The 25,065-nt window shown below is 40.5% G+C and overlaps 2 protein-coding genes and 1 long non-coding RNA gene across 11 annotated transcripts; 1 reads left to right on the forward strand and 2 right to left on the reverse strand.

The window, feature by feature from the left end:
* Positions 1 to 265: 265 nt before the first annotated feature.
* On the reverse strand, positions 266 to 17,402 carry ATAD1 (ATPase family AAA domain containing 1). Of its 9 annotated transcripts, XR_014694731.1 has the most exons (11): positions 16,908 to 17,149; positions 15,192 to 15,367; positions 13,425 to 13,523; positions 13,068 to 13,188; positions 11,209 to 11,409; positions 9,993 to 10,099; positions 7,276 to 7,365; positions 4,602 to 4,652; positions 3,454 to 3,718; positions 1,740 to 1,876; positions 266 to 1,194 (listed from the first exon to the last, which is right to left on the reverse strand). XR_014694731.1 is itself a non-coding variant. In XM_084525197.1 (10 exons), the coding sequence occupies exons 2-10, from the start codon at positions 15,351 to 15,353 to the stop codon at positions 1,074 to 1,076; spliced, it is 1,089 nt and encodes a 362-aa protein (XP_084381323.1). In that variant the 5' UTR covers positions 15,354 to 15,367; positions 17,272 to 17,402; the 3' UTR covers positions 266 to 1,073. The 9 variants fall into 9 exon arrangements, 8 of the variants coding, with proteins under 8 accessions (XP_084381323.1, XP_084381324.1, XP_084381321.1 ...); XM_084525197.1 differs by lacking the exons at positions 3,454 to 3,718; positions 16,908 to 17,149 and adding an exon at positions 17,272 to 17,402; XM_084525198.1 differs by lacking the exons at positions 3,454 to 3,718; positions 16,908 to 17,149 and adding an exon at positions 17,272 to 17,389 and having other exon boundaries at positions 7,276 to 7,358; positions 9,989 to 10,099.
* Positions 17,403 to 17,477: 75 nt separating this feature from the next.
* On the forward strand, positions 17,478 to 19,779 carry LOC311439482. Its single transcript, XR_014694747.1, has 3 exons — positions 17,478 to 17,818; positions 18,154 to 18,300; positions 19,268 to 19,779. It is a non-coding gene; the product is annotated as an uncharacterized lncRNA (long non-coding RNA).
* Positions 19,780 to 22,820: 3,041 nt separating this feature from the next.
* Positions 22,821 to 25,019, reverse strand: LOC311439486 (uncharacterized protein). The gene is made up of 2 exons (XM_084525227.1): positions 23,834 to 25,019; positions 22,821 to 23,368 (listed from the first exon to the last, which is right to left on the reverse strand). Exon 1 carries the CDS (start codon positions 24,863 to 24,865, stop codon positions 24,269 to 24,271), a length of 597 nt encoding a protein of 198 aa, XP_084381353.1. The 5' UTR covers positions 24,866 to 25,019; the 3' UTR covers positions 22,821 to 23,368; positions 23,834 to 24,268.
* Positions 25,020 to 25,065: the final 46 nt, after the last annotated feature.

Below are 25,065 nucleotides of genomic sequence, written 5' to 3' on the forward strand. Positions count from 1 at the left end.
TGAATTTACTAAACTGTTACCAGCAAGTACAGCAGAACATTTCTAAATCACATTTATAAACCTGAAATCCATTCTTCATTGCCTTCAGTTTTGCACATCAGAGCACATACGTTGACAGAGCAAAACATCAGAAAACATCTCCCCTCTCCCTAGTCAAAGTATGTGTACAAATCTTCATGGTACAATGCCACCGTTCAGCAGTGGGTCTTCCAGAGAAAATTAAATAGCAGCAAACCCTCATTACAATGAATAACAAACCAAAAAGCACAATTTCATAAAGTTTATAATATGTGGGACTCAATGAGAGACCAGTTAAGAAGATTCTACTCTACTCACATCAGAGGGAAAAATAAAAAAATAAAAAGAGCATTAAAATGCCTCAAAAAGCAGGATCATACCAAATTACAAGTATTCAAACATCTATCTGTACAGTAGTTTACCATCTTTAGTAAATGGCACCAGATTTCAAGTGGTAACGTGAGAAAAAAATAGTAACATTTCAAATTTTGCCTAGAAGCAAAATTTCTACCTTCATTATTTGCTGCTACAAGGAAGAAGTAAATGTGAATTGAGCATCGATGAATTTTTAATCTATACATCTTCTGATTTGGTTCGACTCAGGAAGTAGAAAAGATTTTCCATACTCGTTATCTACAGGTTATGTCTACATATAAAAAAATGTGTGGATATATACATTTAATACATACACACACACTCATACGTATATACACCTACTGGTAACAAATCATCTTCCCTCCACACAGGTAACCCAGTGAACCCATGCACCATATCAGAACCTGCTTTAAGGCTACACAGTGTATCGATTATGGGACAAGACACAGGCAGCTGCTCTTGGTCTGAGCTATAATTGTTCCACTTCATGATCTATTATTACGTTTTCAGTTGTGCATGACAACATTGCAATAACTTAGAATTTGTTGTATAAAAACAATTCCAGAAAGAGAACTCCCTTTTTCAGGGAACAACCCCACTCCCACCCCCTTACATTGTTTTTTGTTGATTACAGAATATAAACTAAATCACATCAGAAACTGCAAACGCACTCTTTAGTCTTAATCTAAACTAACATGCATGAAAACATTCTGAAGTGTGGCATCCTTTGATTTTCTCATCTTCTCTATCGCTCTATGGAGATCCTGCTGCTGCACAGGCCGGATTTCGTCTTCATCATGGCTTCAGAAGAATGAAAGAAAAAAAGCAAAACAACGGTTTAGGTGATGTGTGACACCTATTCCTACAATGACAACTTTAGTTCTTGAAAATAGTAATTTGACACAGATCCAACATGACACTGGAAACATGCTTCTATCTGTGCATATAGTCTACCTGCAAGTATGGGAGATAATCAAAGAAAGATCACAGCAAGTAAAGTTAACATGCATGCAAGAGTGTTATCATCATTTAAGGCTGGTAATATAATGCAATGATATTTATTCTTGTTGGTTCATGCAACCTCAAGCTTAACCCCTTGGAACAAATAGTCTTATTTTCATAGTCAAAGCGAATAAAGGTAACTTATTTGTTGATCTTTCTGTTGTACAGTGGCAGTTTGTCAAGAGAGTACCTCGTGCTTTCTGTGAATCATTGCAAGGTTTAAAAAAACCCTCTAAATTTGCAATTCAAATTAGGAAACAAATTCTAATATTTGAACAGCGTGTAGCACTAGAAGTCTTCACAATTGCTATTCAGCTATTGTATTAGAGAAGAAAGGCACATACTTGTCTTCTTCACATGCAGAATTAACGTATTCCCTGACACAGAGGAGTGCTGCATCCCGGCACATTTCTTTCAGATCACTTCCTGAGAAGCCATCAGTCTCTTTAGCAACTTCCAGGAGATCTACATGCCTGTCCACCTGTCCAAAATCAAAAGGTAACAGCTTGAAAACTCCGAAGTCATATACTTCGTTCTACAAGCACAAGATATAATCACCTCTAAGTATTTTTACTTGTCCTAAGGGTTTTCTTCCCCAATCTTGCTTTTTGGGAACTAAAAAGAAATTTATTTGATTAAGTTATGCCTTGAATCCTCCAAGTAGTTCATATCATTAAATGAAACTAATGTTTCATCTAATAAAACCCTAACGTATAAAAGTGAACAGGTAATTGAAAGCAAACCATCACATTGGTATATTCTATTACTGATGAAGTTCCCGCGCAGCTTTGGAAGCCTGTTAGATGACAAAACAGGATGACAGGGATAATGACCCAGTTTCCCAAATGCTCACACAAGTTTCCTACAACAGCTCTGCTTTTTTTTGTGTGTGTGTGTGTCTGTGTGTGTTACTGAACAACTGCTCCTGTTTTATACAACCATGAAAGATGGAACCTTGAGGCAAAATAACACGTCTAATTCCATGCACTGCATTGGACTGAACTTGTTACAGTCAGGACCTTTTACTTATTTATCCAGTTTACACAAGCTCCTTCCAGCATATTTTTCAGTGCCCCACATTTCCTTTTCAAGAAGTTAAAGCCAACACAGTCTAACCAAAAGGCTGAAATTAAGGCGCAACTTCTAAGAGGGAAACTCTTCCATGCAATTGGCTAACTGGTGATAAAGGCAAAGCCCCAGGCATAACTATTGTTATTTTCCCGTTACCAGTCCAACCTGTGGGCTCTGCGGGATAATGCAAGAATGTGCTGACACCCACTAAGCGCTCTTCCAAACCCCACCATCCCTCCCGCTTTTCTTGAAGGACAAAGATCACAGTGATTCTGTCCTACTTGCTCAACCCCGAGCTCATACTGAAGTCCCTGCTCCCTGACTTACAACTCAGGTTTGTGTCTGGAGCCAGCCATCTGCCTCCCCAAATGTGGAAATGAAGGCAGAAGCAGCAGCTGGTTTACACCAAGGTGCCTCCTACAATCACTACAGCTTGGCTGTCTCAGTGCTTTGCTCTAAAGCATCATCCTGCACACAAACACTGAGAAGCCATCAATGGTCAGCTACAGAGCTGCCCAGCCTGGGGCTGACAGCCATCAAGAAAGGGATGCAGCAGTGTACCTGGTTAAGAACAACCAGAAAACCTGCACATTGTGTGGCAGGCATTAACAAGGATTTCCCTTCAACTCATGGAGAAGAAACAAGACTTCAAGACAGGCAGAAAAAACAGTGGGCATGACTACACCCACCATGCCCACTGTTTTTTTTCAAGCCCTTTTTTCAAGGGCTTCCAGGAAGTTTGCTACCCTGGCTGGAAATAAACTGGGCTTGAGAGACCTAATTCCCCTTCCTATGGGATAACCACTGAAGTCTGATTCCATGCAGCCCCAGCAACTGTTACTTGTGTAGCTGTGATTCACTGCCAGATGACTGGTACACTTTACATTATTTCAAGCCCATGTTCAGAAGATGATTTAGGTTTCTCTTCATGGCCATAAGGCCAAGGTGTTTCATTGACAAAGCAACGGAACAACACACTTTACTCACATGCAATGGCTGGCTGCAGTTATTTCAGGAACCCACATAAAGGTCTGTTATTTCGCACACCTTTCCTAACAACTCTTGAAAACAAGTAACGATTTGGAACCACAATTTCCAATAGCAGTTTTAATTTGTTTGAAGCTTTCTGCAAATAGGTCATCTTTTCCTCCACAACTTCTTTGGCATTCAGCATGTGTTCTGTTTTCATATGTGTATAGTATTTTGCAAGAAGCAAATATTCCAATGCTATATAAACAATCCAAAATGACCACTTGAAAAAAAAAAAAAAATCCTCAGTATCTGCCATTCACAATGATGAGGTATGATTTTTAAACCTCTGAAAAAAAAAAAAACAAAACAAAAAAAACAACCACTTGTTTTTACTAATGAATGGTATTTACTAATGAATGGTATCTATTAGGATAGACCTCAATCAACAGACACCTTTCAAAATTAACCTAATGAGAATTAGTGCTGCAGACTACATTCTGTAAGACTTCAGTGGCAGGAACCTCTGATAGTACAGGTCCTGTATCCTGCCAGCAGACACTTCCAATGCACTCACAGCTACTGTTCTCCTCATTTTGTAACCCACATGGTGATATGAACACCATATATTATTTGTTAAAACATCCATAGTAGTTTTCCTCTAAAGAAAGTATGAGCCATGGCTCAAAGTGGAAAAAGCAGCACTTCAAAAAAAAAAAAAGTAACTCCTCCTTTCTTAATTAGAGCAAACAGACTACAGCTCAAGAAATTCAGTATCTTCCTGGGTGAATACTTCATGATATTCCTTTTATTGATCGAAGCAATTTTCGAACATGATTCACCTTCAGGGAGATGAATATATTATCTTGTTATATGACAAGAAAATGGAGACAGAGAAATTACATAATTTTCCTCAGAGATGGTGATTCACCAAGAAATCCGAGAGTACTGCTTTGAATGAAGCTCATACTTAAACCAGTAGACAACTCTATTGCTTTAATCTTACACCACGCCTAAACCACAGAAGATTCTTAAGTTATAATCAGAAATACTCTGGTAGGTCATCTCTACCTTACTACAGAACAGCCAATTATAAAACAACTCCAGAGCCTGCACTCATGAGAACAGTAATTCAGCAAATTAACCATTAAAAGAAGTCTACTTACATTTTCATTTTTCAAAATTAGCTTCAAGATTGCTTCTCGTTGTTTCAGAGCCTTAAACAAAAGAGACAAAACTTACTAGAGAACAAAAATAAACATAAGTAGGATCAATACCAAATTTGTTCCGAGTGTGCTTTCAGTTAAATTTCCGTGACAAAAACCATTCCTTCAAATGGGAGACACGATACAACTAAGTAAACCTACGTGACAGTAATTAGGCACACCACGAGGCAAAAACAGATCTAGGGTACTCTCACTCTGGGAGCACATACAATTAAACATTGGAGCATATACATTTACAGTAACTATAGGGAAAGAGAAAACGCAGTGATATGTTTAGTCTGATTTTGCCTTAAATAAAAGCATCTGTCTCTGAGGATTTCCCATAATCTTTAACAAAGGGCAGACTCTCTAGATCTAGAGGATGCTTTCAATACATACTTTGCTAAATCAGATCAAGAGGATAAACTCCTATACTTAAAAAAGCAAAAACACAATAATAAATTTAATTCTACAGATCATGCTTGGGAAGTTTAAGCAATATAAATCACATACCATAATGATCTTGAAAGAAATGGCTAAGCATAGCCTTACTAACAAGCAAAAACAAAAGGCAGCGAATAAACTTTCTTGCATCTCCTAAAAACAAACTTGTCCAAAATTCACTTTCATTGTTAAAACACAAACAAAACCAACCAAACAAAATCAATAAACTAATTCCATAGACAGTCTGCATCTGACCAGATGACATTCCGTCTCAAAAATATTTCTTCTATTTCCCTCTGCCTTGCAGATAATTCTTTATGGGCAATTTGGGGCATTTTCATCCCAAACCTGGTTAAACTGCAACATATTATCTATAAGGTGTTAGGTACTCCATAATAATACTACCTGTGCACACTGTCAATCCACAGCACATAAATTATCTTGGTCCTTGACAAAAGAGTTGTAACCAATCTTGGCCATATCACAAAGTACCACAGACAAGAACAAGAGGTGAGCAGTAAGTGCATGAGCTGGTTGTAGCAGGGTAAGGAAAGTTCCATGCCTGTGCCCTAAACAACGCTTCCGACTTTAATTCTAGACCTCGGAGAGGAAACCGGCCTCCAAGGTAATATTCTGAGGCACAGTTACCTGCAGAAAATTCATCCTTCTAATGATTCTTGATAAAAAGATGTGGCAAAGTACTAAAATGCACATCCATGCCTCTTACTAATTCAAGGAAAAGCTGAAGATGAGTAAGGTGTCTGAAACCCTATGAACAGACATCACAATAAAGGTAGTTAGTGTGCTACAAATGCTTTGTTTCAAGAAGTATCCACCCACAAGGAGTGAAAGCCTGTGCAAACAAGACAGGTCTGGGAACATGACTACTCTCTTGCACAATCAGTAAGAGTTTAAATCCTTCAGTACAGTCTCTAGGTTTCTGCAAAAAAATAATAATTAAGGGTATTTCTGTAGCCAGAAGGGTATACTGACAACCACAATCCATCTTTTTCCAGTATTGATACAAAAATGTCTTGTGGTATCATTACGTGTTCAAAGGCTACTCCAATACCTTGAAAATGATGGCAATAGCAAAAAATAGTAAGGGTAAGATTGTGACAGCTGGCATAAGTGATACAGGCCTGCCTTACTGCCCATTTGTCATAAATTGTAAGGGGAATAAAAACAGTTTTCCAGATTGCTTGCTATATCCAGCTGTGGAAAGGCTTAAGCAGAATGGAGCTTTTGGTATGCAGATTTCCTGCTTGCTTCTCTTCTTCTTGAAAACTAAGCATCTCATACGCAGAAATTATAAACAGTAGTCAAAATGTACCTGTTTCTTGGCGCCCTCCGACCTGGCTGTCACTCTACCTTGGAGGCAAATAGCTTGTACTGGTGGGGAAGGGGAACTGCAAAGCACTAAAATAGCCACGCAGCCCATGAAGTGAGCTGCCCTTCATCTCAGTGCCACAAATGTTAAAGTTCTCTGTTTAATATGCTATTTTCTAAGATGCTTCTCCAGAATTGCTCCTTAAGCAGACAATGCACCTTTTGGTTTGTACCCTTCCTGTATCTGCCCAATACTCCCTCATGGAATTCAGCTACCTGGGTTTCCTTGCACTACAAAGAAGACAGCTAATGGAGACATCTGGTGCATTCTGAAAGACAAAACTTCAACAGCAAAGCTGCACTGGAAAACTACATAGTACTGCTAGCACCCAGAGAGAGTATTGAGTACTAACTGCTGTGTGCTGACAAAGGACACACCCTAGTCCTATGCCAAGGACTTCCTTTAGCTACACAAAAACTTACAAGAATAGTTTATTTCATACTTATTTATCTCTCAGCAAGGGAAGATGGACTGATGTCTGTTTCAGAGTGCGGCATCTAAGCCGCTTGACTTTTGTAGACAGAAAAATGGGTTGGAAGTGCTCAGGACACTTAAAGTTATTTCAGATAAAAGAATCAAGGAATCAAGTTTCTATGGGAAACCCCACCTCGAAAAGCAAAGTTCTGTGTACTTCCATGAGACTAAAAACTGATCAACATAATACCCCATCTTTATTTCTCTGGGAAAAAAAAAAATCCCAGATGGAATTTTGTGCTGATAAAGCCATTTTGTGGCTGATAAAATACCTGCCTGTTGCTCTGATACCAGACCCACTGCTTAAGCAAAGATAACATGACTTACAGGTTGGTTGATGTGAAACCGGGTTGGCATTCTTCTCATGATAGCAGAGTCAAGATCCTGAGGACGGTTGGTAGCTCCCATCACTATTACCTGCATACATCAACAGAAGATGACTAGTTAGCCTGAAGCCTGATTTTAAAAACATCACCATGTTACAGTTTCAAAATCAAACATGTGACTCTTCCACACTTTATCAAGAACATCAGCATTTAAAGAAGTTACATAAGGCTTCTTGGTACTGATTTCAGTAACTGGATTTAAACATGCAGCTCAAGAAAGCATTGGTACCACACAGTACCATCTCAGAGGACATTTTTACATGAGTCTGAAGCCTTCTGATCTCAATCTAGAAGTTCAAACACTAAGCAGTAACCCAGAGCTTTTGCTTACAGCTGCTGGGGATGTTTATTTAGTTCCTCGTGGTCTGGAAGGAACTTGAAAAGAGACATTTTGGTAAGATATGAGAAAATGTTTAATTCTTGTGTTATGTTGAAAAAAAGAAGGGCAATCAGTTCTCCAGAATGACCAAGCTGGCAACTTTTGCAAGCACTAAAATATTGTTGTTGTTGTTTTTGTTTTGTTTTGTTTGTTTTTACATTAAAAAAAAAAACAAACAAAAAAAAAACATTAGAAATCAAGAAGAACCTACATGCACTGGTATACTGAAAGAGCAGTACACTAGACCTGTATAAGCCAAGTTCAATACAAGGAGAGTTATTTACCTCATTTGAGTGGATTCCAGTTGTTAGTTTAAGTACAAATTTACTTCCCATTCACATCAACCTTGTTTTCTCATTTGTTATTTTAAGTTATGTACACTGTAAATACTCAGTCACAAAAGTGAAAAATGCCAGGGAAATAAATCTCTTATCAAAACAGCTTCCTGACACCCTTCTGCTCCTTTGTCTGGGGTCACTCTTCCGCAGCCAACAGCTCCTGGCCAGACCAGCTTGTGTTTTCTGCATCAGAGTCACCCTGCCACCTAGAGGCTTATTTATACGGTGGCAAATCGCTACACTGAAAAAGCCAAAAGGCTCATTTTTAGGTGGGGCTCCAGCGGTCTTAATCACAGCTGTCTAGTAAGGGTAATGCATGCAAGTTCTGTGGTCATGTACGCATGTTGAGCACTTCCTGAGCCCAAGCTGTCTCTTGCAAAGAGGCACTGCTGTACCCATGCTGTGCTTCCCAAGGGCCTGTGCTAGCGCCCAGTATTGCACCTTAAGTGTTTTTCCCTCCATACAGAGCTGAGGAGCCTTCCCAGAACGGTCTGTGCCTGCAGGGTCTGCAAACATGAGCTCCCCCAGGTGTGAACACAGCTGTACGGAGCTCCCCTGCGTGCAGCCTCGAGCAGTGCAACCCTGTTTTCCAGGCACTGTGCCTGAAGTTCCATATGGACTCAAGACTACTTCCTCAGCAGGTTGAGCCCATCATAGCTTAACACACTCTTCAGGTGCAATCAACACAGGAACAAGTAACGCTAATTATAGCACTTTACAATTTTCTCATAACAGTTGGAATTTTTGTTACAGTAACAAAAGCCAAATCTAATCCTTATTCAAAGGAAATCTGTTTGGTGAGAATCAGACAGGCAACCCAAATCTCCCAAGTAAACATTTGTAATGAACACGAGAGTCCAGTGAGCTGGCTGTCAGAAATCAGACAGCACAAATGTCAAAACCACTGCTGAAAGAACACTTCCTGAATAGCAATGACATCCAAGGGAGGAGCCTGAAACATGGTATTGAAACAAAACACTCCCACTGAAAAACTCCCCAGAAACCTCAGTCAGCCACAGCATCTTCACTCAATTGTTGCACGGCATTTTACTGCAGCAACTTCCTACCATGCAGAGGCATACATGTAAGGGACAGCAATAACTTGTTCAAGCTCAGCATGCTGAACCCAAGTGGTCACTTATTGGAAAAGAGGTATTTCAAGAGACATTCAAACATTGGAAGGAATGTATGCTTGCAAGATCATCTTAGCTTCCACTAAAATATTCATACCACTAGCCTCCCACTAGCAGTAAGCAAACACTCTGCTTTAAAGCTTCTATGCACATCTATTCAGTGTCTTCTAACCATTTAAAGAAAAATCCCCTGAAAAACAGTCTTTACTATATGCTTGAGAGAGCAAGAAGAATAATTTTTATAAAGAAAAAAATGATGGGGTTCAGAGGATCAGAACTCATTCACAGATTAAAAACTCAGAACAGATTTAAAAACTTGAAAATTAAGTATTTGGAGAATAACCATCCTTTTTAAAGGCCTGAAAAAGATTGCTCCAGGTAACACTTCAAAAACATGGAGCAGGCTCTCTTCTATGCAGCATGCAAGTCATGTTTCCTGGGTGGGAGGTTTTTTTTTTTTTTTTTTTTTTCCTTTTTTTGTCTTTTATTGTTCACAAGGTGTTTTTCAAAGCAGTTTAAAATTCCCAATTTTGGCAGCTCAAACTTTACAGCTATATTTTTGAGACTTAAGACACTTCAGAAAATAACAGCTCTTAATTTAAAACAAAACACTTACAGAAACAGTCTTCTCAAGAAGAAACACAATCTATTAATCCATCTCATCCCCATAATTCATGGGTAATCACTAATAGGTAAAGAAACTCTCAGCAATTACTACACATGATCTGCTACTCTTCCCAAATGATTCAACGCACAAAAGATGAGATAACAGAATCACACTGCTTTTCTTGCCATCCTCTTCACTTACCTGGCAGTTATAATCAGTGTCCAGTCCATCCCACAGACTCATGAACTGAGCTTTCATCATAGCTGTAGCTTCATGGTCAGAACTCGAACGACTTCGTAAGAAGGAATCTGTATTAAAGGAATCAGTGAAACAGCTGACTTTCAATCCTGCCACTGAAACTATGCTGTTTGGTTTCTTATGTGCAGACTGATTCTACTCTCTGTCTTACAAGTACTTTTAAAATGAATGCTGTCAAGAAAGGGAAAGTATTTATTACAACGAATAGGATAGTGGAATTTTACCACATTTTTAAGCACATCTTTTAAGTTATATCACATACGTATGTAACTATCACATGGGACTGTCCCAAATCTTGTGATCCAAATTTTCATTTTCCTGAATGGAAACTTAACTTTCACCTCAATTTCTTATGCAGAGATGGAAGCATTCAGAGTCTGGCAAGTTAGAAATCACCAAAGCACACAAGAACAGCAAATTGCAGGACTGATATGAAGTAGGCTATATACTTCGCTATGCAGAGCTCTAGCTTTGCTACAGGTTGCCTTAAGAATTTCCAGCAGCTATGGAAAAGCACATTTTTCATACCTATAGGAAGGAAAAAAAGCATCCTATGAAAGTAGCCTCTTTGATGCTCCCTTTCCGCAAACTGTAAAACACACTGTTAAATGCCAGTGATATGAATAAATGAACAATTTTAACTAGACTGCTTACAGCAACTTAAATACTAATGTGACAAGCTCTAATGCACTAAACAACTGGCAACTTCGCTGCCTTCCTAGCCGAAGTTCCCCTCCTACTTCCGTAGCCTGTCTAATTAGATTATTATTCCTGAGCTCTTCTAATCCCATATTTTATTTCCCATTATGTGCCCTCATGGAAAAAAGTTATTCAGTGTTGAAATGTATCTGGTGATAGTTTTCCCTTTATAAAGAAAGGCTTTCCACACGAATCTTAGCCTAACCAAAAATAAGCAGCAACTTGTTCTACTTGTAATTTCCTCCACTAGCAAATAAAAAAAAAAAAAAAGAGAAATAAACGAAGTACATTGTTTTTCCTACTATGTCACCATTACTTTTCAATACTACTTTTATTACTAAACTTTGTTCCATTATCATTCTTTTAAGAAACAGGTGACAACGGCTCAATATAACCATCAACTCAAACCTACAGCCTAATGCCACTCTGCTACAGTTACTTAAAAAACACAGATTTTTACCTATTTCATCAATAAAAATGATGGATGGTTGGAGCTTTATAGCAAGGGAGAAGACAGCAGCAGCCAGTTTTTGAGACTCTCCATACCATTTGTCAGTCAGCGTTGAAGGCTGGAGATTAATAAATCGACAGCCTGCTTCCTTTGCTGTAGCCTTGGCGATCAATGTTTTGCCACAACCAGGAGGGCCATAGAGAAGTACTCCTGAAAAAGTCACAGTGTTAATGTTCTCTGGTTGCAGTACAGAAAACATGTTTTGGCACAACAGACATGAGAGGGTCCAGGCTTGTATTTTGTCCAAGTTTTAAAGGACAAGACATCAAGTTATACAGTGCTCCATCAAATCAAACACAGACATTTTAGTTATTTCAGAGAGCCTTATTTTAAGATTAAAGCTAAGACTGTCCAAAAGTGGATGAATATGGTGAAATTTAGAAGAAACTTGTCTGAGAGATGACTGTTTTATTACAGGGACTGTAAATGTAATGTAATATTAAAAACATTTTTTTATAAGCATTTGATAAGCCTTATTTACAGTTCATTTCAATTTTGCTGAGAAAGTTTAGCACAAAGGGGTTAAACAAAAATAGAGCCCACAAACATTTTAAACAAATCACACACAATAAAAGCATGACATCTCATGTTATTTTTAAAACTTTTCATATTGAAAGAAACTTGTCATATTGAAAGAATTCACAGTAATATTTTTCTAACATAGTTGTAAAGAAAACAATGTAAAAAAAAAAAAAGGTCAATTCTGAAAAAAAAAAAAAAAAACTTTTTTTTCTGCTTATGCAATTGATGACCACAAGAATAACTAATCTGAAAAAATGATTTCCTATTAACATATGATGCAAGTGACTATGAAAACAGGAGAGCTTGTCCTATATGGAAAGTATGCTTTAAAAATATAAATAAATACAAAATAAATTTCCCTTTCACTTATTAGATCATGACACTAAAATAATTTTCCAAACAGTTTCAGTTTGTGACTTAAACAGATAGGAGCCTGGAAAAAGCTAAACTAGTTATAGAACTGTTTCATTTTTCATCTTTTTGTTCACAAAACTAGGAAGAGACGGTTACAGATATGCAATTAATACAGACAGTAATTAATTGTTTTCAGAAAATTCCAGGGATCAGAACGTTAAAAATAAACTTTCTTATTGTGTGCAACATTTTAGATTTAAATTCTTTGTTTTCTGTAACATGCAACAAATATGGCCAGAAGCTTTCTAGTGCAGATGGTCCAATTTCCGTTTTACTGTTGGAAATTTAATTTGTCACCCAACAGTTTCCTTACTGCCTCAATACTGTCCAATTCAACTCCAACAAAAAAAAAAATCAATGGATCTCCAAAATGAAAATGGTATGTCTGTCTCTGAATGACTGGAATTTCCATAACTAGAACAAAGACCAACATTTTAAAGACTAGAGGGCTTTGTAAAACATTAGCTTAAAACAAGTTTTCGTGTTTATAACTTACATTTCCATGATACCATAAAAATATTAATAAGTCTACAAAGTTGTACAGTAGAGTTATAGCTCACCTTGGTCAAAAGGCAAAATGAGGTATAAAAATAATCCACAATTTAGGCAATTAAAAATGCAGATTACATAGATTAATTCATCAAAATGCAACTAAAATCAATTATCACTTCGTAGTTAAGATAAAACATTCACTAAAATTTGAATTCATGGCAGTAGAAGAGGAAAAGCCCTTAGGTTCAGACCTAATTGTTACAATTTGGATAACTGTCAACCCACTTCCTCTTTCTTTTCTAGGTAATTCTAACCTTTCTCTTTTTATTATTATTATTTTTTAAATACCAGCATATGAATTCATAACATTTCCTTCCTACCTTTTGGTGGCTGTAAGAGCCTGGAATTCTCAAACAAGTATTTCTTCTTGATGGGCAAGATGACAGTGTCTTTCAAATCTGTAATAACATCATCTAGGCCTGCTATATCATTCCAGGTTACCTGATATGGAAACACAGTATTAGAAATTATTGAGGGGGATAAGAAATTAAAAGAAAGTTGAAAGAAAGCTTTATTCTTCATGATGCTACCTTAGTTTCAAACTACAGAAATATTTTCTGTGTATTTTTATGGATACGTATATATGCCAAATATCATCCAAATAACAACAACAACAAAATAGTATCTTCCATGTCCAAAGTGCTTTTATAGGAATAAAATGGAAAACAATTTCTTACATGCATGCTTAGTGGGTCTACAAGATGTGCAGCGATACTCATTTCATATTCAGTAAGCTTGACATTTTTCACTCCGATTTGCTTCATTAGCTTTTCAGCCTAAGGGAAATAAAACACCAAGAAAATCAGAGGAACAAATACATAACAATTCAAAAATATTTTTAAAGAACTGCTACTTGGAGTCTGAAGGTTAGAAATAAGAACTATAAGCTTCTCAGTAAGTCACATTTGACAAGAAACTAGATCTTTGTGAAGAGGAAAGCTCTGCTATTTCCAAATGTCTTGCTGTCACCTGAGCAAAACTAAATCACGTCTCAGTTCCCATCAGGTAAGTGTCACACCAACCCTCCCACTGCCCCAGACCTACAAGTCATTTATTATAACGTGAAAAGCTACCAAAACAAACATTAACACACTGACTTTGCTGATCAGAACAGGGCTAGCACACAGGTAACCTCAGTACACTTCCATAATATGTGAGTTTCCAAAGCTGATAGAGACATGTTACACTTAAAAAAAAAAAAAAAAAAAAAAAAAAAAAAAAGCCAAGGAGTCCTTAATTCTTTAGAAACTTTGTATAGGATTCAGACAAACTGCCTGAAACTTGTTATTAAAGAGAACTCTATAGTTCCTTCACATGCTTATATTATCTTCATATCCCTACAAATAACACACATACACTTTAATGGAAAATATCATTTGTGTCATTGTAAAAAGCAAACACCCAACCTTCTGTCCCCAACACCACTGTATCATTGACAGAGAATGATGTATTTTCAAGGAAACAAAAAAAGATACTGTACAGAGGCCAGTCATTCTTTCTATGTATTCAATGTTGGTTTTTTTTTTTTTTTCCCCCAATTTAAAAGGAAAAGTCATTTATTGTGTCAACACACTTTCGCAATTCAGTTTCTCTTTACACTCAAACTTGTGGTTAGGTCTGACATGATTTTGGGATATTGCAGCCTTATATAATAGCTGGCAGTAGCACAGATTGTGAAAGCTGATTTTTAAAATGAGGCTTTTTCTTTTTTTTTACTGAAGACTTCATTAAAAAAAAAAAAAAAAAAAAAACACAACACTTAAGTTGCTCAAAACTGCAGTTTGGATTTTTGAAATTTGTGTCAGACAGAAGCAAAAAAAGTTGGAGCGACATTTGCTTCAATACTTTCCAAAGGAAACCTTCGGCGTTTGGTTCAGAAATACACCTAAATCTTCTCTGAGAGCATTAACTCCCATGAGCATCTCATTCAAGTACAGCATAAGGAATGAGGCTTGTCACTTTTCTTCTCCCATTTGCAAGGCATTTTGACTGCTGCTGGGTGGAGAGAAAAGGTGCAAACCATTCCTAAAAAGGCATTTGTACAGCAGTGTCCCTCATTGTCACGAGTAATTAAGTTATTTCTGGTCAAGGTTTTAAAAAGCAACTGAGAGCATTATTTAATGCAACTGCTGCTTAGCAAAGCTGTCAGAAGCAGAAGAGGTATTGAGACCACACACTTGCACATAATTAGAGAGGCAACATCAAACTGCAGTTCAGCAGTTTTTCTAAAACTAAAAGCTAAACCCTTAAACTTGTTGTAAGATGTAAATACTGAAAACACTAATAGCTTGGATCCTGAGATTTACTAAAATAAAATACACATCTGGTTTTGTTGATTACTTCAGTGGTTATTCCCAGTCCAGTTTACAGTTAGCAGATTTCTCTGTCTGAGCAGTAATAAATGAAACAGTATTTCACAAAAGTACTTACGAATAAAATCCTACCTGTTTCTGAGCTTCTACTTTTTGCTTTCTGGTTGGATCAATGGCATCAACCATCCATTTAATGGTAAAGTACGTTACAGCACCAAATATCGTTAAACGAAAAATTAATCCGACCACTTCATTCCGGCTCAGGGGGCGTGAGAAGGTTTCAGCATGTACCATTTTGCCTTTTAACACTAAATGAAAAAAAAGCAATGGAGAGAGAGAAAGAAACAAAAAAAAAAGTAAAACTGAGAAGATGTCTACCTTAATTTTCATAAAATGGTGTTTAAATATATTTCCAGGCAGACAGAGAGCATGAAGTTTACCACGTAGTTATCATGAAGTACCTGAACAACAGCACAGTGCCAATACATAAAACTGGGTAAGGTTAAAACATGAAGCGCTAAGTATAACGATGACATGGTTTCACTTCCACTTCCAGGAAGCAGAGGGCAAAGGACAACAGCAATCTGAGGCCTAATTTCTTGACTGATTACATACAAAATGGTCTCCATCTCAGTCTTTCGTTAAGAAATCAGCATTCCTTTCAGCTCCATAATACTTTGCTAAGAAAGATCACTTTATTTCAGCGTCAAGCTTGCATTCCCATTAAAACTGAAGTTATCTGACTGTTATTGGCCTAAGAATATTGGCCTAAGAAAATTGGCCTCCTTTGTCATGGAGACAAAGATAAATACATTACTTAAACTAACTGTTGTGTTTTATTTTTTTCCCTAAGAGGAAGCTTTAAGGAAAGGCACTGAATTGTCACATTCAATGAAGATTGACAATTTCTATTCAGATATAATGAGGTTAAGACCTGGAGCCTGCACCTAGCAGAATGTATTATTCTGTGTTAATAATGGAAAGGTTAACCCTGGAAAACTGAAAAAGCTGGATGTGGCACAGAGTTATCAAGGGACAAGGCTGGCTGCTGCACCATCCAGAAAGTATAACACCTTCACATTACAGTAGTGTGCTGCAGAGAGGAAAATTCTTCCTAAACCATACAAAAACGCCTTAAAAATTGGGGTCCTCTTCCCTTAATCTACTTTCCACTGAATTTGTGGGTTTCCATACAAGAATGCCTATAGTCCTACTCATTCACTGCCTGATTTTCCTGCTGCAAGGGCAATTCCTTTTGGCAGCTTTATCCATTCCTTGGCTAACCTCCAAACAGAGCTGTCAGCCAGGGGAAAGCTGGACTACCCAAATATCCTTGAATTCCCCTGCTCTTGGCTAGTAGTCACATTATGTTGACCCTGTATTAAAATAATGGCAACAACAGTGCCATACCACGGACTTTCTTCGCAAAAAATTGCAAATGCAAATTCCAATGCTGGAATCAGTAGAAGCATCCTGACACATTCACCCAAGTCAGTCAAAAGCTCACTGCTATATTCCAGCGGCAACCACCAAAACAATTCAGTTGGGTTTTTTTTGTTGTTTTTTTTTGTTTTTTTTTTAACACCCTTCACCCCCTAAATTCTAGGAATTAAAAAAATTAAGATCGTTTCTGCACGTATCTACTTGGAAATCAAATAAAATTCGCCTGTTTAGCATCTAAGCAAGTCATAGAAGCCAGTAGATTCAACACATTCTATTAAGCTTGATTTATTAAAACAAAAAGGCTATATATTCACTGAACAAGAAAACTGGGCCCCAACACCCCTAAAAACATCCAAACCAACCAATAAGGCCAGCAAACAGCCCAACCAACACCACGTCTCTCACCCAAACCTTGCCGAACAGCCATTTTAAGGGAAAGGGTACGCTCAAAACCCTCGCCTCAACTTTCCCGGCGTGTCCTCTCCTCAGCGGCGGCTGCGGCACGGGGAAGGCGAGGGCAGCGGTCGGGCAGCTCTCTGCAGCCCCGCACGGCTACCGGCACATCCCCACCCTCAGCGGGGGACAACGCCTCCTTCCTCCCCCGCGCCCCCCGTGCTCGCACCGAGAAGCTTCTCGGCCGGAACGCGGCACCGGGCCCGCCGAGGACGCGCCGAGGGCAGCGGGAGGGCCGTGCCGGGCCGGCTGCCGCGACCTTGCCGCCGCCGGGCGGGTGTCGCCGAGGCGGCCGCGGACCCGCTCGCTCACCCACCTGCCCGCCCCTCCGGGCCGGTGTCTGCGACGCGCGGCTCCCAGCGCGGCGGCGGCCGTACAGGCGGAGGAGGAGGAGGAGGAGCAGGAGGAGGAGGGGAGAGGGGGGAGGGGGGAGGGGGGAGGAGGAGGGGGAGGTGGCGGCGCGGCCCCGAGGTTCCCCGCTCCGGCCGGCTGCCGCCGCCCCGCACAAAGGTTCCGCCCGCCGGGCAGCGCCGCTAACGGCCGGCGTCGCCGCGGCCGCCCTCAGGGCGGCGGCCCCGGCTGGGAGCGGCCCTCGGCTCCTCGCTCGGGTACCGCATGGTCGTGCTGAACGTGGACAGTTCACGAAAATTCAGCTTTCTTCACGCGCCTTCCAGGCCCCTGTCCTCTCACATTTCGAGTTTTTGCCGCAATTCAACGTCCCACGCCACAGAACACCACAGGTGGCCAGTAACCAAGGCAGTGCGCCACAGGAGGTCATGGCCATCGTGCAATGATAAAATGGCACAGTTGTCCAGTATATACAGATACGGATATATAAAAACATATAGAATGACAAAAAAAAAGTATGTTTAACAAATGGATCAGTTTCTGAACTCTCCTCACTCCTAGAGCTATCAGTGTAGATGGGCCACCTGAATTTCAAGATACACACGTTTACAGAAAAAAAATAAATCTTAAAAATGTGTAGGAAATAGTAATCTTGGTATCATTCAAGAAATAAAAAATTCCACACTATCTCAGTTCTGAACTGACCGGTAAAGAAGTAAATAAGCAGCCTAACCAGGAAGTACAAAATATCTACCTAAAATAAAACTGATTAGGAAGAGCTATTGATTGGTCGGTTAAATAGTAGGTATGTGCTGCAGCTTCCCAGCACCAGGGCAGTGTTTTCCTGCAGGATTGAGCCAATTGAGGGAGCTGGAATCAAGCTGGGACGGATATGCAAGAAAGCCTGCATCAGGATGGGAGTCCAGCCAAGTGCCTGCAGAGGAACCCAGTACTTCCAGAGGTTGAAATGTCCTCCATCCATTAAGAAGCTATGGTGGTAATTCTTCCTATATATTCCCAGTGATGTCTTTCATGTCGATTCCATGTTAATTACTTTATACATCCTTTTTTGTTGTTTTCCCATTACGTGGCCTGTTTTTTTGTTCTAACTTTTCTTTAAACGTTATTCTACATCCTGTTGCATTTGGCTATTCTCACTTTTCCTGGTTTATAACCTAAGGTTTTTTTCCAGTACTTGCTTTTTCTTCCTGCTGCTTTCAGGTTTGCTTTCTGAAGGATCAGTTTAAGCTCCTCCCATAATAGCAGAATAACCCCAAGCCCTCGGAGCAGCATCTGTTTTTAAAAGGAAGCCATTTATTTATCACTGAACTTGTAAAACTTTCATAGCAAAGATGTGTCTTTGTCTTGAAGAAATGTTGTTTGGATTGGACCTCAGGAGGTCCCTTGTCCAGGGTAAAATTAGGGAATGTATAATTCAACCATATCTATACTTTCACTTAGAAGGTGTATGCAAACAGAACAACCCAAAGCTTGCAAGTTAACATCAGTTGGCTGATTTCAGATGCTACTGGGATACATCAGAATTAAGATCATCTACATTTAATAATTAATGAGCAGTTTATTTAGAAGTACTGAGGTAAAAGACTTTCAAAAAATTCCAATTTGCATTGCAAATGAAAATAGTAACTTCAAACAATGTATCAGGAAAATGTTGAGAAAAAGGTTAAAATAAGGAGATCTTTCTCGTGAATGTGATTACTCAGATGTTTTGGCAAATTGTATTTTGTTGTCTTCTACCCTTCTGCTCTTTTTTTTTTTTTTTTTTTTTTTGTGATACAGCCTTATGACTATGTTTTATTCTTACCTGTAATTCATACATTGTTCAAGGACTTGATAACAAAATTCAGCTAGCTCACTTGGAATTCTGTTTTTCAAGAGCTTTTTATACAACAGTATTTTCTTATGAAGCATTTTTAACTGTCATCCCTTGTACACAAATGCAGGAACTACTTCACCTACAGACAAGTCAACTGTGTGCCTACTGGGTACAACAGCCTGTGGAACAGATCTGCTGCTTCTGGTCTTTAATTTCTTCTTCACCACACCTGTTCCATGCAGTGTCACCTCAGGTAAAGTATGTCACAGCTGATCTGTCTGTACTGAATACCTAGGCATTCTCTGCAGTGACCCAAGTGGGATGTGATCTGCCCCGTCGAAACCATCTGACATTACATCAGTGGTGTTTTCATCATTAAATCAATACACGAAAAAAATACTCAAGTTCTCAAAATGATTGTGATTTTACCAGAGTAGTTGCATGAGAAATTTCAGTTTGTTTCTACTTATTAGATCAATATAACCTACATTAACAACAACAATAACAAAAAAGGTTTTGAAACAACTTTAGCTTCTTCAGCAGTACTGGAGGTTTCTCTTTTATTGTTCTGTGTGCTATAGCTCTCCCAAATAAGAAATGTATTTTATCAGAAAATAAATGTATCAATGTCTAAATTGATTTACAGAAGGACTTCCTTTTTCTGCTGCTTCTCCAACCTTTAATGGATGATTATCTTATAGACAATATATATTTTTTAAGTCTGTGTAGAACAGGTGAACAGTTTCCCCTTGATGATTTAATAGTGAAGTAGATATAATCAGTGATGCTGACAGCTTTATTATTTATTTGAGGCTTACACTAGTTCTTATAATTGTCCCTCTTGAATAGGAAAAGGATAATCAATCATTTCACTGCAAGCATTTCGTGCACTAGGCAAATACTATTGTGTTTGAATCACCGATATTGTAGGAAAATATTTAGGACCCTTCTGTTTATTCTCCCACTCTTAAAAAATGACATCTGTTTTGTTGCAATTAAGGATAAATGCAAACACACACTAAAGTAATAAAACCTACATTTTCTCACTGCTATTTGACAGCTCTAGCATGAACCTTTGAAAGAAATCCTCTGATGAATTACATATAAAAAATTTTTAATGAGTGATACAATTTTTCAGAAGTCAAGCAGGGTCAGGTTGAAGGTGAGGTTGATGTCTCACTGATACTCTGTGGAATCCATATGTTGCATTGGGCTCTGTTTTTTTTCTCACAATACTGAGAGACTATTATTCCTTGAACAAGTATTTCTTTAAAATGGTGGGAAATACCAAATTCATCCTGCTTTACTAAACAGTTTCAAAACCTTTATGTTTTCAGCCTTCATCTCAACATTAGGACTTACTCTCAAACCTGATCCTACTAATGCCCCCATACCTTTAGTGTAACTGGAGCTCTCCCTGTTTGCAGAGATCTGACCTTGGCGAGGCGTTTCCACGCACCAAGCTGATGTGGAGCTGCTTAGTGCAGAGCCATGAGACACTATCAGCCTACCGCTGACTGTGTGTCTTTCCAGTGTTAATGAGAGCTGGGCCTTAGTTTTCAATTGATATCTTCCTGTAAAAGTATGTCTGAAAGAAAAATGAACTGGAAATCATGGGTTTATACTGGGGGAAAAAAAAAAAAGTGTGGCAGCTGCAGTTGCCCAAGCATTTGGCGTCCCTTGGCTACTTCAGATCACACAGCATGTTTCCAACTCAAGGACTCGTCTAGAAATTGGCAACCTAAGTTGCAACTCTTTCAGCACACTTTTTCAATTTGGCTTTTGCAGCTGTGGGAAAATATAAATAACTTTTTTTTTTTTTTTGATTAACATCAAAAAAAAAGGAGATTGCAAATTTCCCCCAAAATTGTAAAATTTCAAATCCAAAGAATGGATGACCTGGCTGGAATACAGAACTAGAAGGTCTCCACAGGGACCTGTCGTAGTTTGAAGACACACTACAGGAGTTAAGATGAAGGCCACACAGCGTGCTGGTTCAATTTTGACCATTGAGTGCTTTGCTATGAAACGTGGTTGAGTCACCATCCCTGGAGGTCTTTAAAAAGCATTTAGATGTAGAGCTTACTGATATGGTTTAGTGGACTCTTCTGGGTTTTGCCAACTTGCAGATCAAAGACTTCCAAGTTAGAGGTTGTATTGTATTTTGTAGCCAATTCTTTCATGATTTTGGCCACTTTCTCCTTAAACCCACGTAATCGTTTTGCATCTATGGCATTTTGTAGCAAAGTCACACAATTTAACTTAGTGGAACTGTTAGAGCAGGTCCAGAGGAGGGTGGATGAAACTGTTCAGACGGCTGGAGCACCACTCCTGTGAAGAGAGGCTGAGTGAGCTGGGGTTTTTCAGCCTGGAGAAGAGAAGGCTCCAGGGAGACCTCATTGCAGCCTTCCTGTACCTACAAGAAAGCTGGGGAGGGACTCTTTGTCAGGCAGTGTTGCGATAGGACAAGGGATATTGGCTTTAAACTAGAAGAGTAGGCTCAGATTTCCTCAGTGGGTAGTGAGGCACTTGAACAGGCTGCTCAGAGAAGCTGTGGATGCCCCATCCCTGGCAGTGCTCAAAACCAGGTTGGGTGGGGCTGGAGGCATCCGAGGCTGGTGGGAGACATCAGAACTGGATGGTATTTAAGGTCTCTTCCAACCCAAACCATTCTGTTGTTCTATGATTCTATGCTGTGACACTAAATACTTCTCTTTGTTGTTTTGAACCCGTCTCCAGCTAGTTTCTTCTGGAGTCCCTACATTATTATACTGAAGTAATGGCAAAGAAAACAGACCGTGTCAAACTTTTTCAGTAACTGAAGATTTTAGTTAAAGATAACCTCCACATAACTTTTTAAGATTGAACCTCAGCTCTACACAGAATTTAAGATGGAGGCATAACATGGATATTAGCAGTGGCATAGCTATATTCTCTTTCCCTATCCTACTAATTCCTGGCATAGTCATGCAAGTTGGACCGTGAGATTTCAGTGGTGTTTTTTGTTACAAAGATCATCACTGCATGGTTTGATGAAAATCTGTCCTATGTATGTAGCTGGACATCAGGAAGAGAGGGGGCAGTCTTTATACTTAGAGGACTTTCAGAAATGTTTTTAAAGATGTTTTTGATTTGCTAGCCACAACACTATTTGTCTACAGATAACCTCCAAGTCCAGGACCTAAAAGTAGGTTTTGTGGTTTCATTTAATACATTTGAAGTTTGGGAAAGGAACAGTATGATCTTACTCCATACACTAGCTGACCCCAAAATAACTACGAGCCGCCAATGCGATCGGGAAAACAAGGCCCTAAGAAGTCTTGGGAGCAACGCTCCTAGCAGAGCTTGGAAGGGATTAATACCATTGTCCTTGGCTCTGGCAAGATACTATTGAGAACACCATGCACCATTCTGGTCATGTATATTGAAAAGAAATATTACTGAAACTGGAGCAGAAAGTCACTATGGAGACTAGTGAGATGAAGGCTAAGAGAGACGACTTCTATGTCTGCAAATGCACAAAGGGTAAAAAGGGTAAATACTGTGGCGTAGGAGCTATTTAAGGCCAACACTGGCACAAGAACAAGCGGATATAAACCAGTTACAAATATATTTAGCATGAAAATCAGAAGAAGGTTCTGGGAACAGCTTCCCAGCGGGAATAATGGTGGCAAAAGATCTTAAGATGAAGCTTGATACGTTTATGAAAGAATTATATAATACAGCATTTGCAAAGGCTGAAGGCTGCAGAAACCCAGGAAATCCGTCCACCTTATGTTCCAGTTTATTTTGAGTCCTTAAAGGCAAAACATAGCATTTCACTCTTCCATTCCTCTTCCTGTTCCAACCATCTGCAAGTGGACTTCAGCATCTCTCGTAAGACACATTTTAAATTCAGTGTCTTGTTCAATCTTATCTCATGCTTTTGAATTCCTTCTTGCTGTTCCTTAGAAAAGTTTTGTAAAGGATTGCCTTACATATATTACAAAAATCGACATTATATTTTTATACCTACTATATTTTATTTAACCTTTCCTACTTGCCAGAGTACTGCTTATCAACAAAATTCCCCTAGTCTCCAACCAATATGCAAGCGAGCATTAACCAAGCTGTCCTGCTCAAACAAAAGCAAGAGCCATTCTGCGGGTAATGCAACTATTAAGCAAACCAGGCAGAGACATCCTGCTGGTGTTCCTGTGAGGACCATCCTCCCTGTGGTCTGACGGGTCTAGAAAAAACACAAAGTTTCTTAGTCAAGGTGTATTTCCCCACCAGCCTCAGACACATTTGAGGTGAGTGTATCAATTAGTACTGGGATCTGTTCTTTAGGGTGATTCCTGCCTGTCTGGTTTACATCATCTGCTTTTCACAGAGAAAAGGGAAAGGGATGCTCAGGTTTTCCTCCTACCATCAGGCTGCTCCTTCCCGTCACGTCTCTCTTACAATTGTATAGGAAATGTGTTGTTGTTTTTTTTTTTCCCACTCAACAGGGTTTCACTCCCCTTTCATTTATGTTCCTTGCAGATTGTTGAAGGTATTCATCATCCCTTAATAAAAGAACTATCTTCACCTTCCTTTTAAATAGGAACAGACTTCCTTCAGAGGTGTGTTATCTTTGACCTCCACGGGATATCCCTTACTGTCCAACATGAGAACACTGCAAAGACAGAGTTTTTAAGGAAAGCAAATTTACCTGCCTAGAAACTCTGTTTCTTCAAATGGATGGTCTGTTTGGCAGGCTCTCTGCTGATCTCTCAGTAGCTGGGACAGATGCTGATTTCCAGCGTATTCCATTCCCAAGGCTTTACAGAAGCTATACGTTCAGAGTTGTCTTAAAAGTGTTTTGTTTTGAATTACTTTACTAGGCTAGTATTTCACCTATCTGCACACACAGAAGAACAAACCACCAAAAACACAAAACCAAACACACGCCACACTGAATGATGAAGTCAGGAACTGCCAGCTGAGACCCCAGCCAGGTCTCACACACAGTTCAGGCTGCGACTAGCTGCCTAACGGCCCCTTTCCTGCAAGTCATTACCACGGGCGACTCCTAAAGACTTAAAGCAGCTTTCAGATCGGAGGGCGAAGAGCCTTGTATAATTCCGTCTATTTGTGGAAGTTTTGCTCAACAGGGAGCGAGCTTCTGGAGCTCGCTGCTGCTGCAGGAGCCGGAGGCGGACAGGACCAGCGCAGGCAGCACACCGGTGCCAGCTGCCCCCCGCTGCCCCGGGCCCGGGCCCGGGAAGGCTGCAGGAGGCAAGCGGGGGGCGACTCGGAGCAGGCCCGGATGGCCGGGCCGAGCCGGGGGAAGGGGGCAGCGCCCTGCAGAGCCCGTGCGGAGCGCGGGGGCTGCCCCAGGCCGAGCCCCTCTAGCATCGAGGAGCGGCCCCGGGCCCGGCCCGGCCACTTCCGGCCGCGGGAGGGGGAGGGGCCGCGGTGAGCGCAGCGGACCGCCCACGTGACGGATCGCAGTACTCCGCGCCGCCCGTATTCCTCCGCCCGCCGTGGGTTCGCCCCCCGCGGGGCGGCGGCGGCGGTAGGGCGGAGAGAGAGGTGAGGGGGGCGGGGGAGCGGCACGGTGCAGCTGGGACTGGGCGCGGGCGGCTGGGCGGCGATGCGGCGGCGGGGCGGCGGGACTACTTTTCCCGGGCGGCTGCGGCGGCGGAGGGGGCGGGGGCGGAGGCGGGGCGGCGGCGCGTCCCCTCTCGGAAGCTGCAGCCATGATGGGAGCCTAGCGCTGGCGCGGCGCTGCTGGGCGCGGGGGATGAGACAGGCCGCGCCGCCGGCCCGCACGCCCTGAGGAGTCGCCGCCGCCCCGCCGAACGCCCGCCCGCCCGCCCGGCCCCACCGCGCGGCTCCGGGCCCCCCGCCGCCGCCGCTGCCGCCGCCGCCCCGGGCGGGGAGCGGAGCGGGGCGGAGCGG

The sequence above is a fragment of the Aythya ferina genome (genome assembly GCF_964211825.1).
Source record: "Aythya ferina genome assembly, chromosome: 7".
NCBI classification, from domain to species: domain Eukaryota; kingdom Metazoa; phylum Chordata; class Aves; order Anseriformes; family Anatidae; genus Aythya; species Aythya ferina.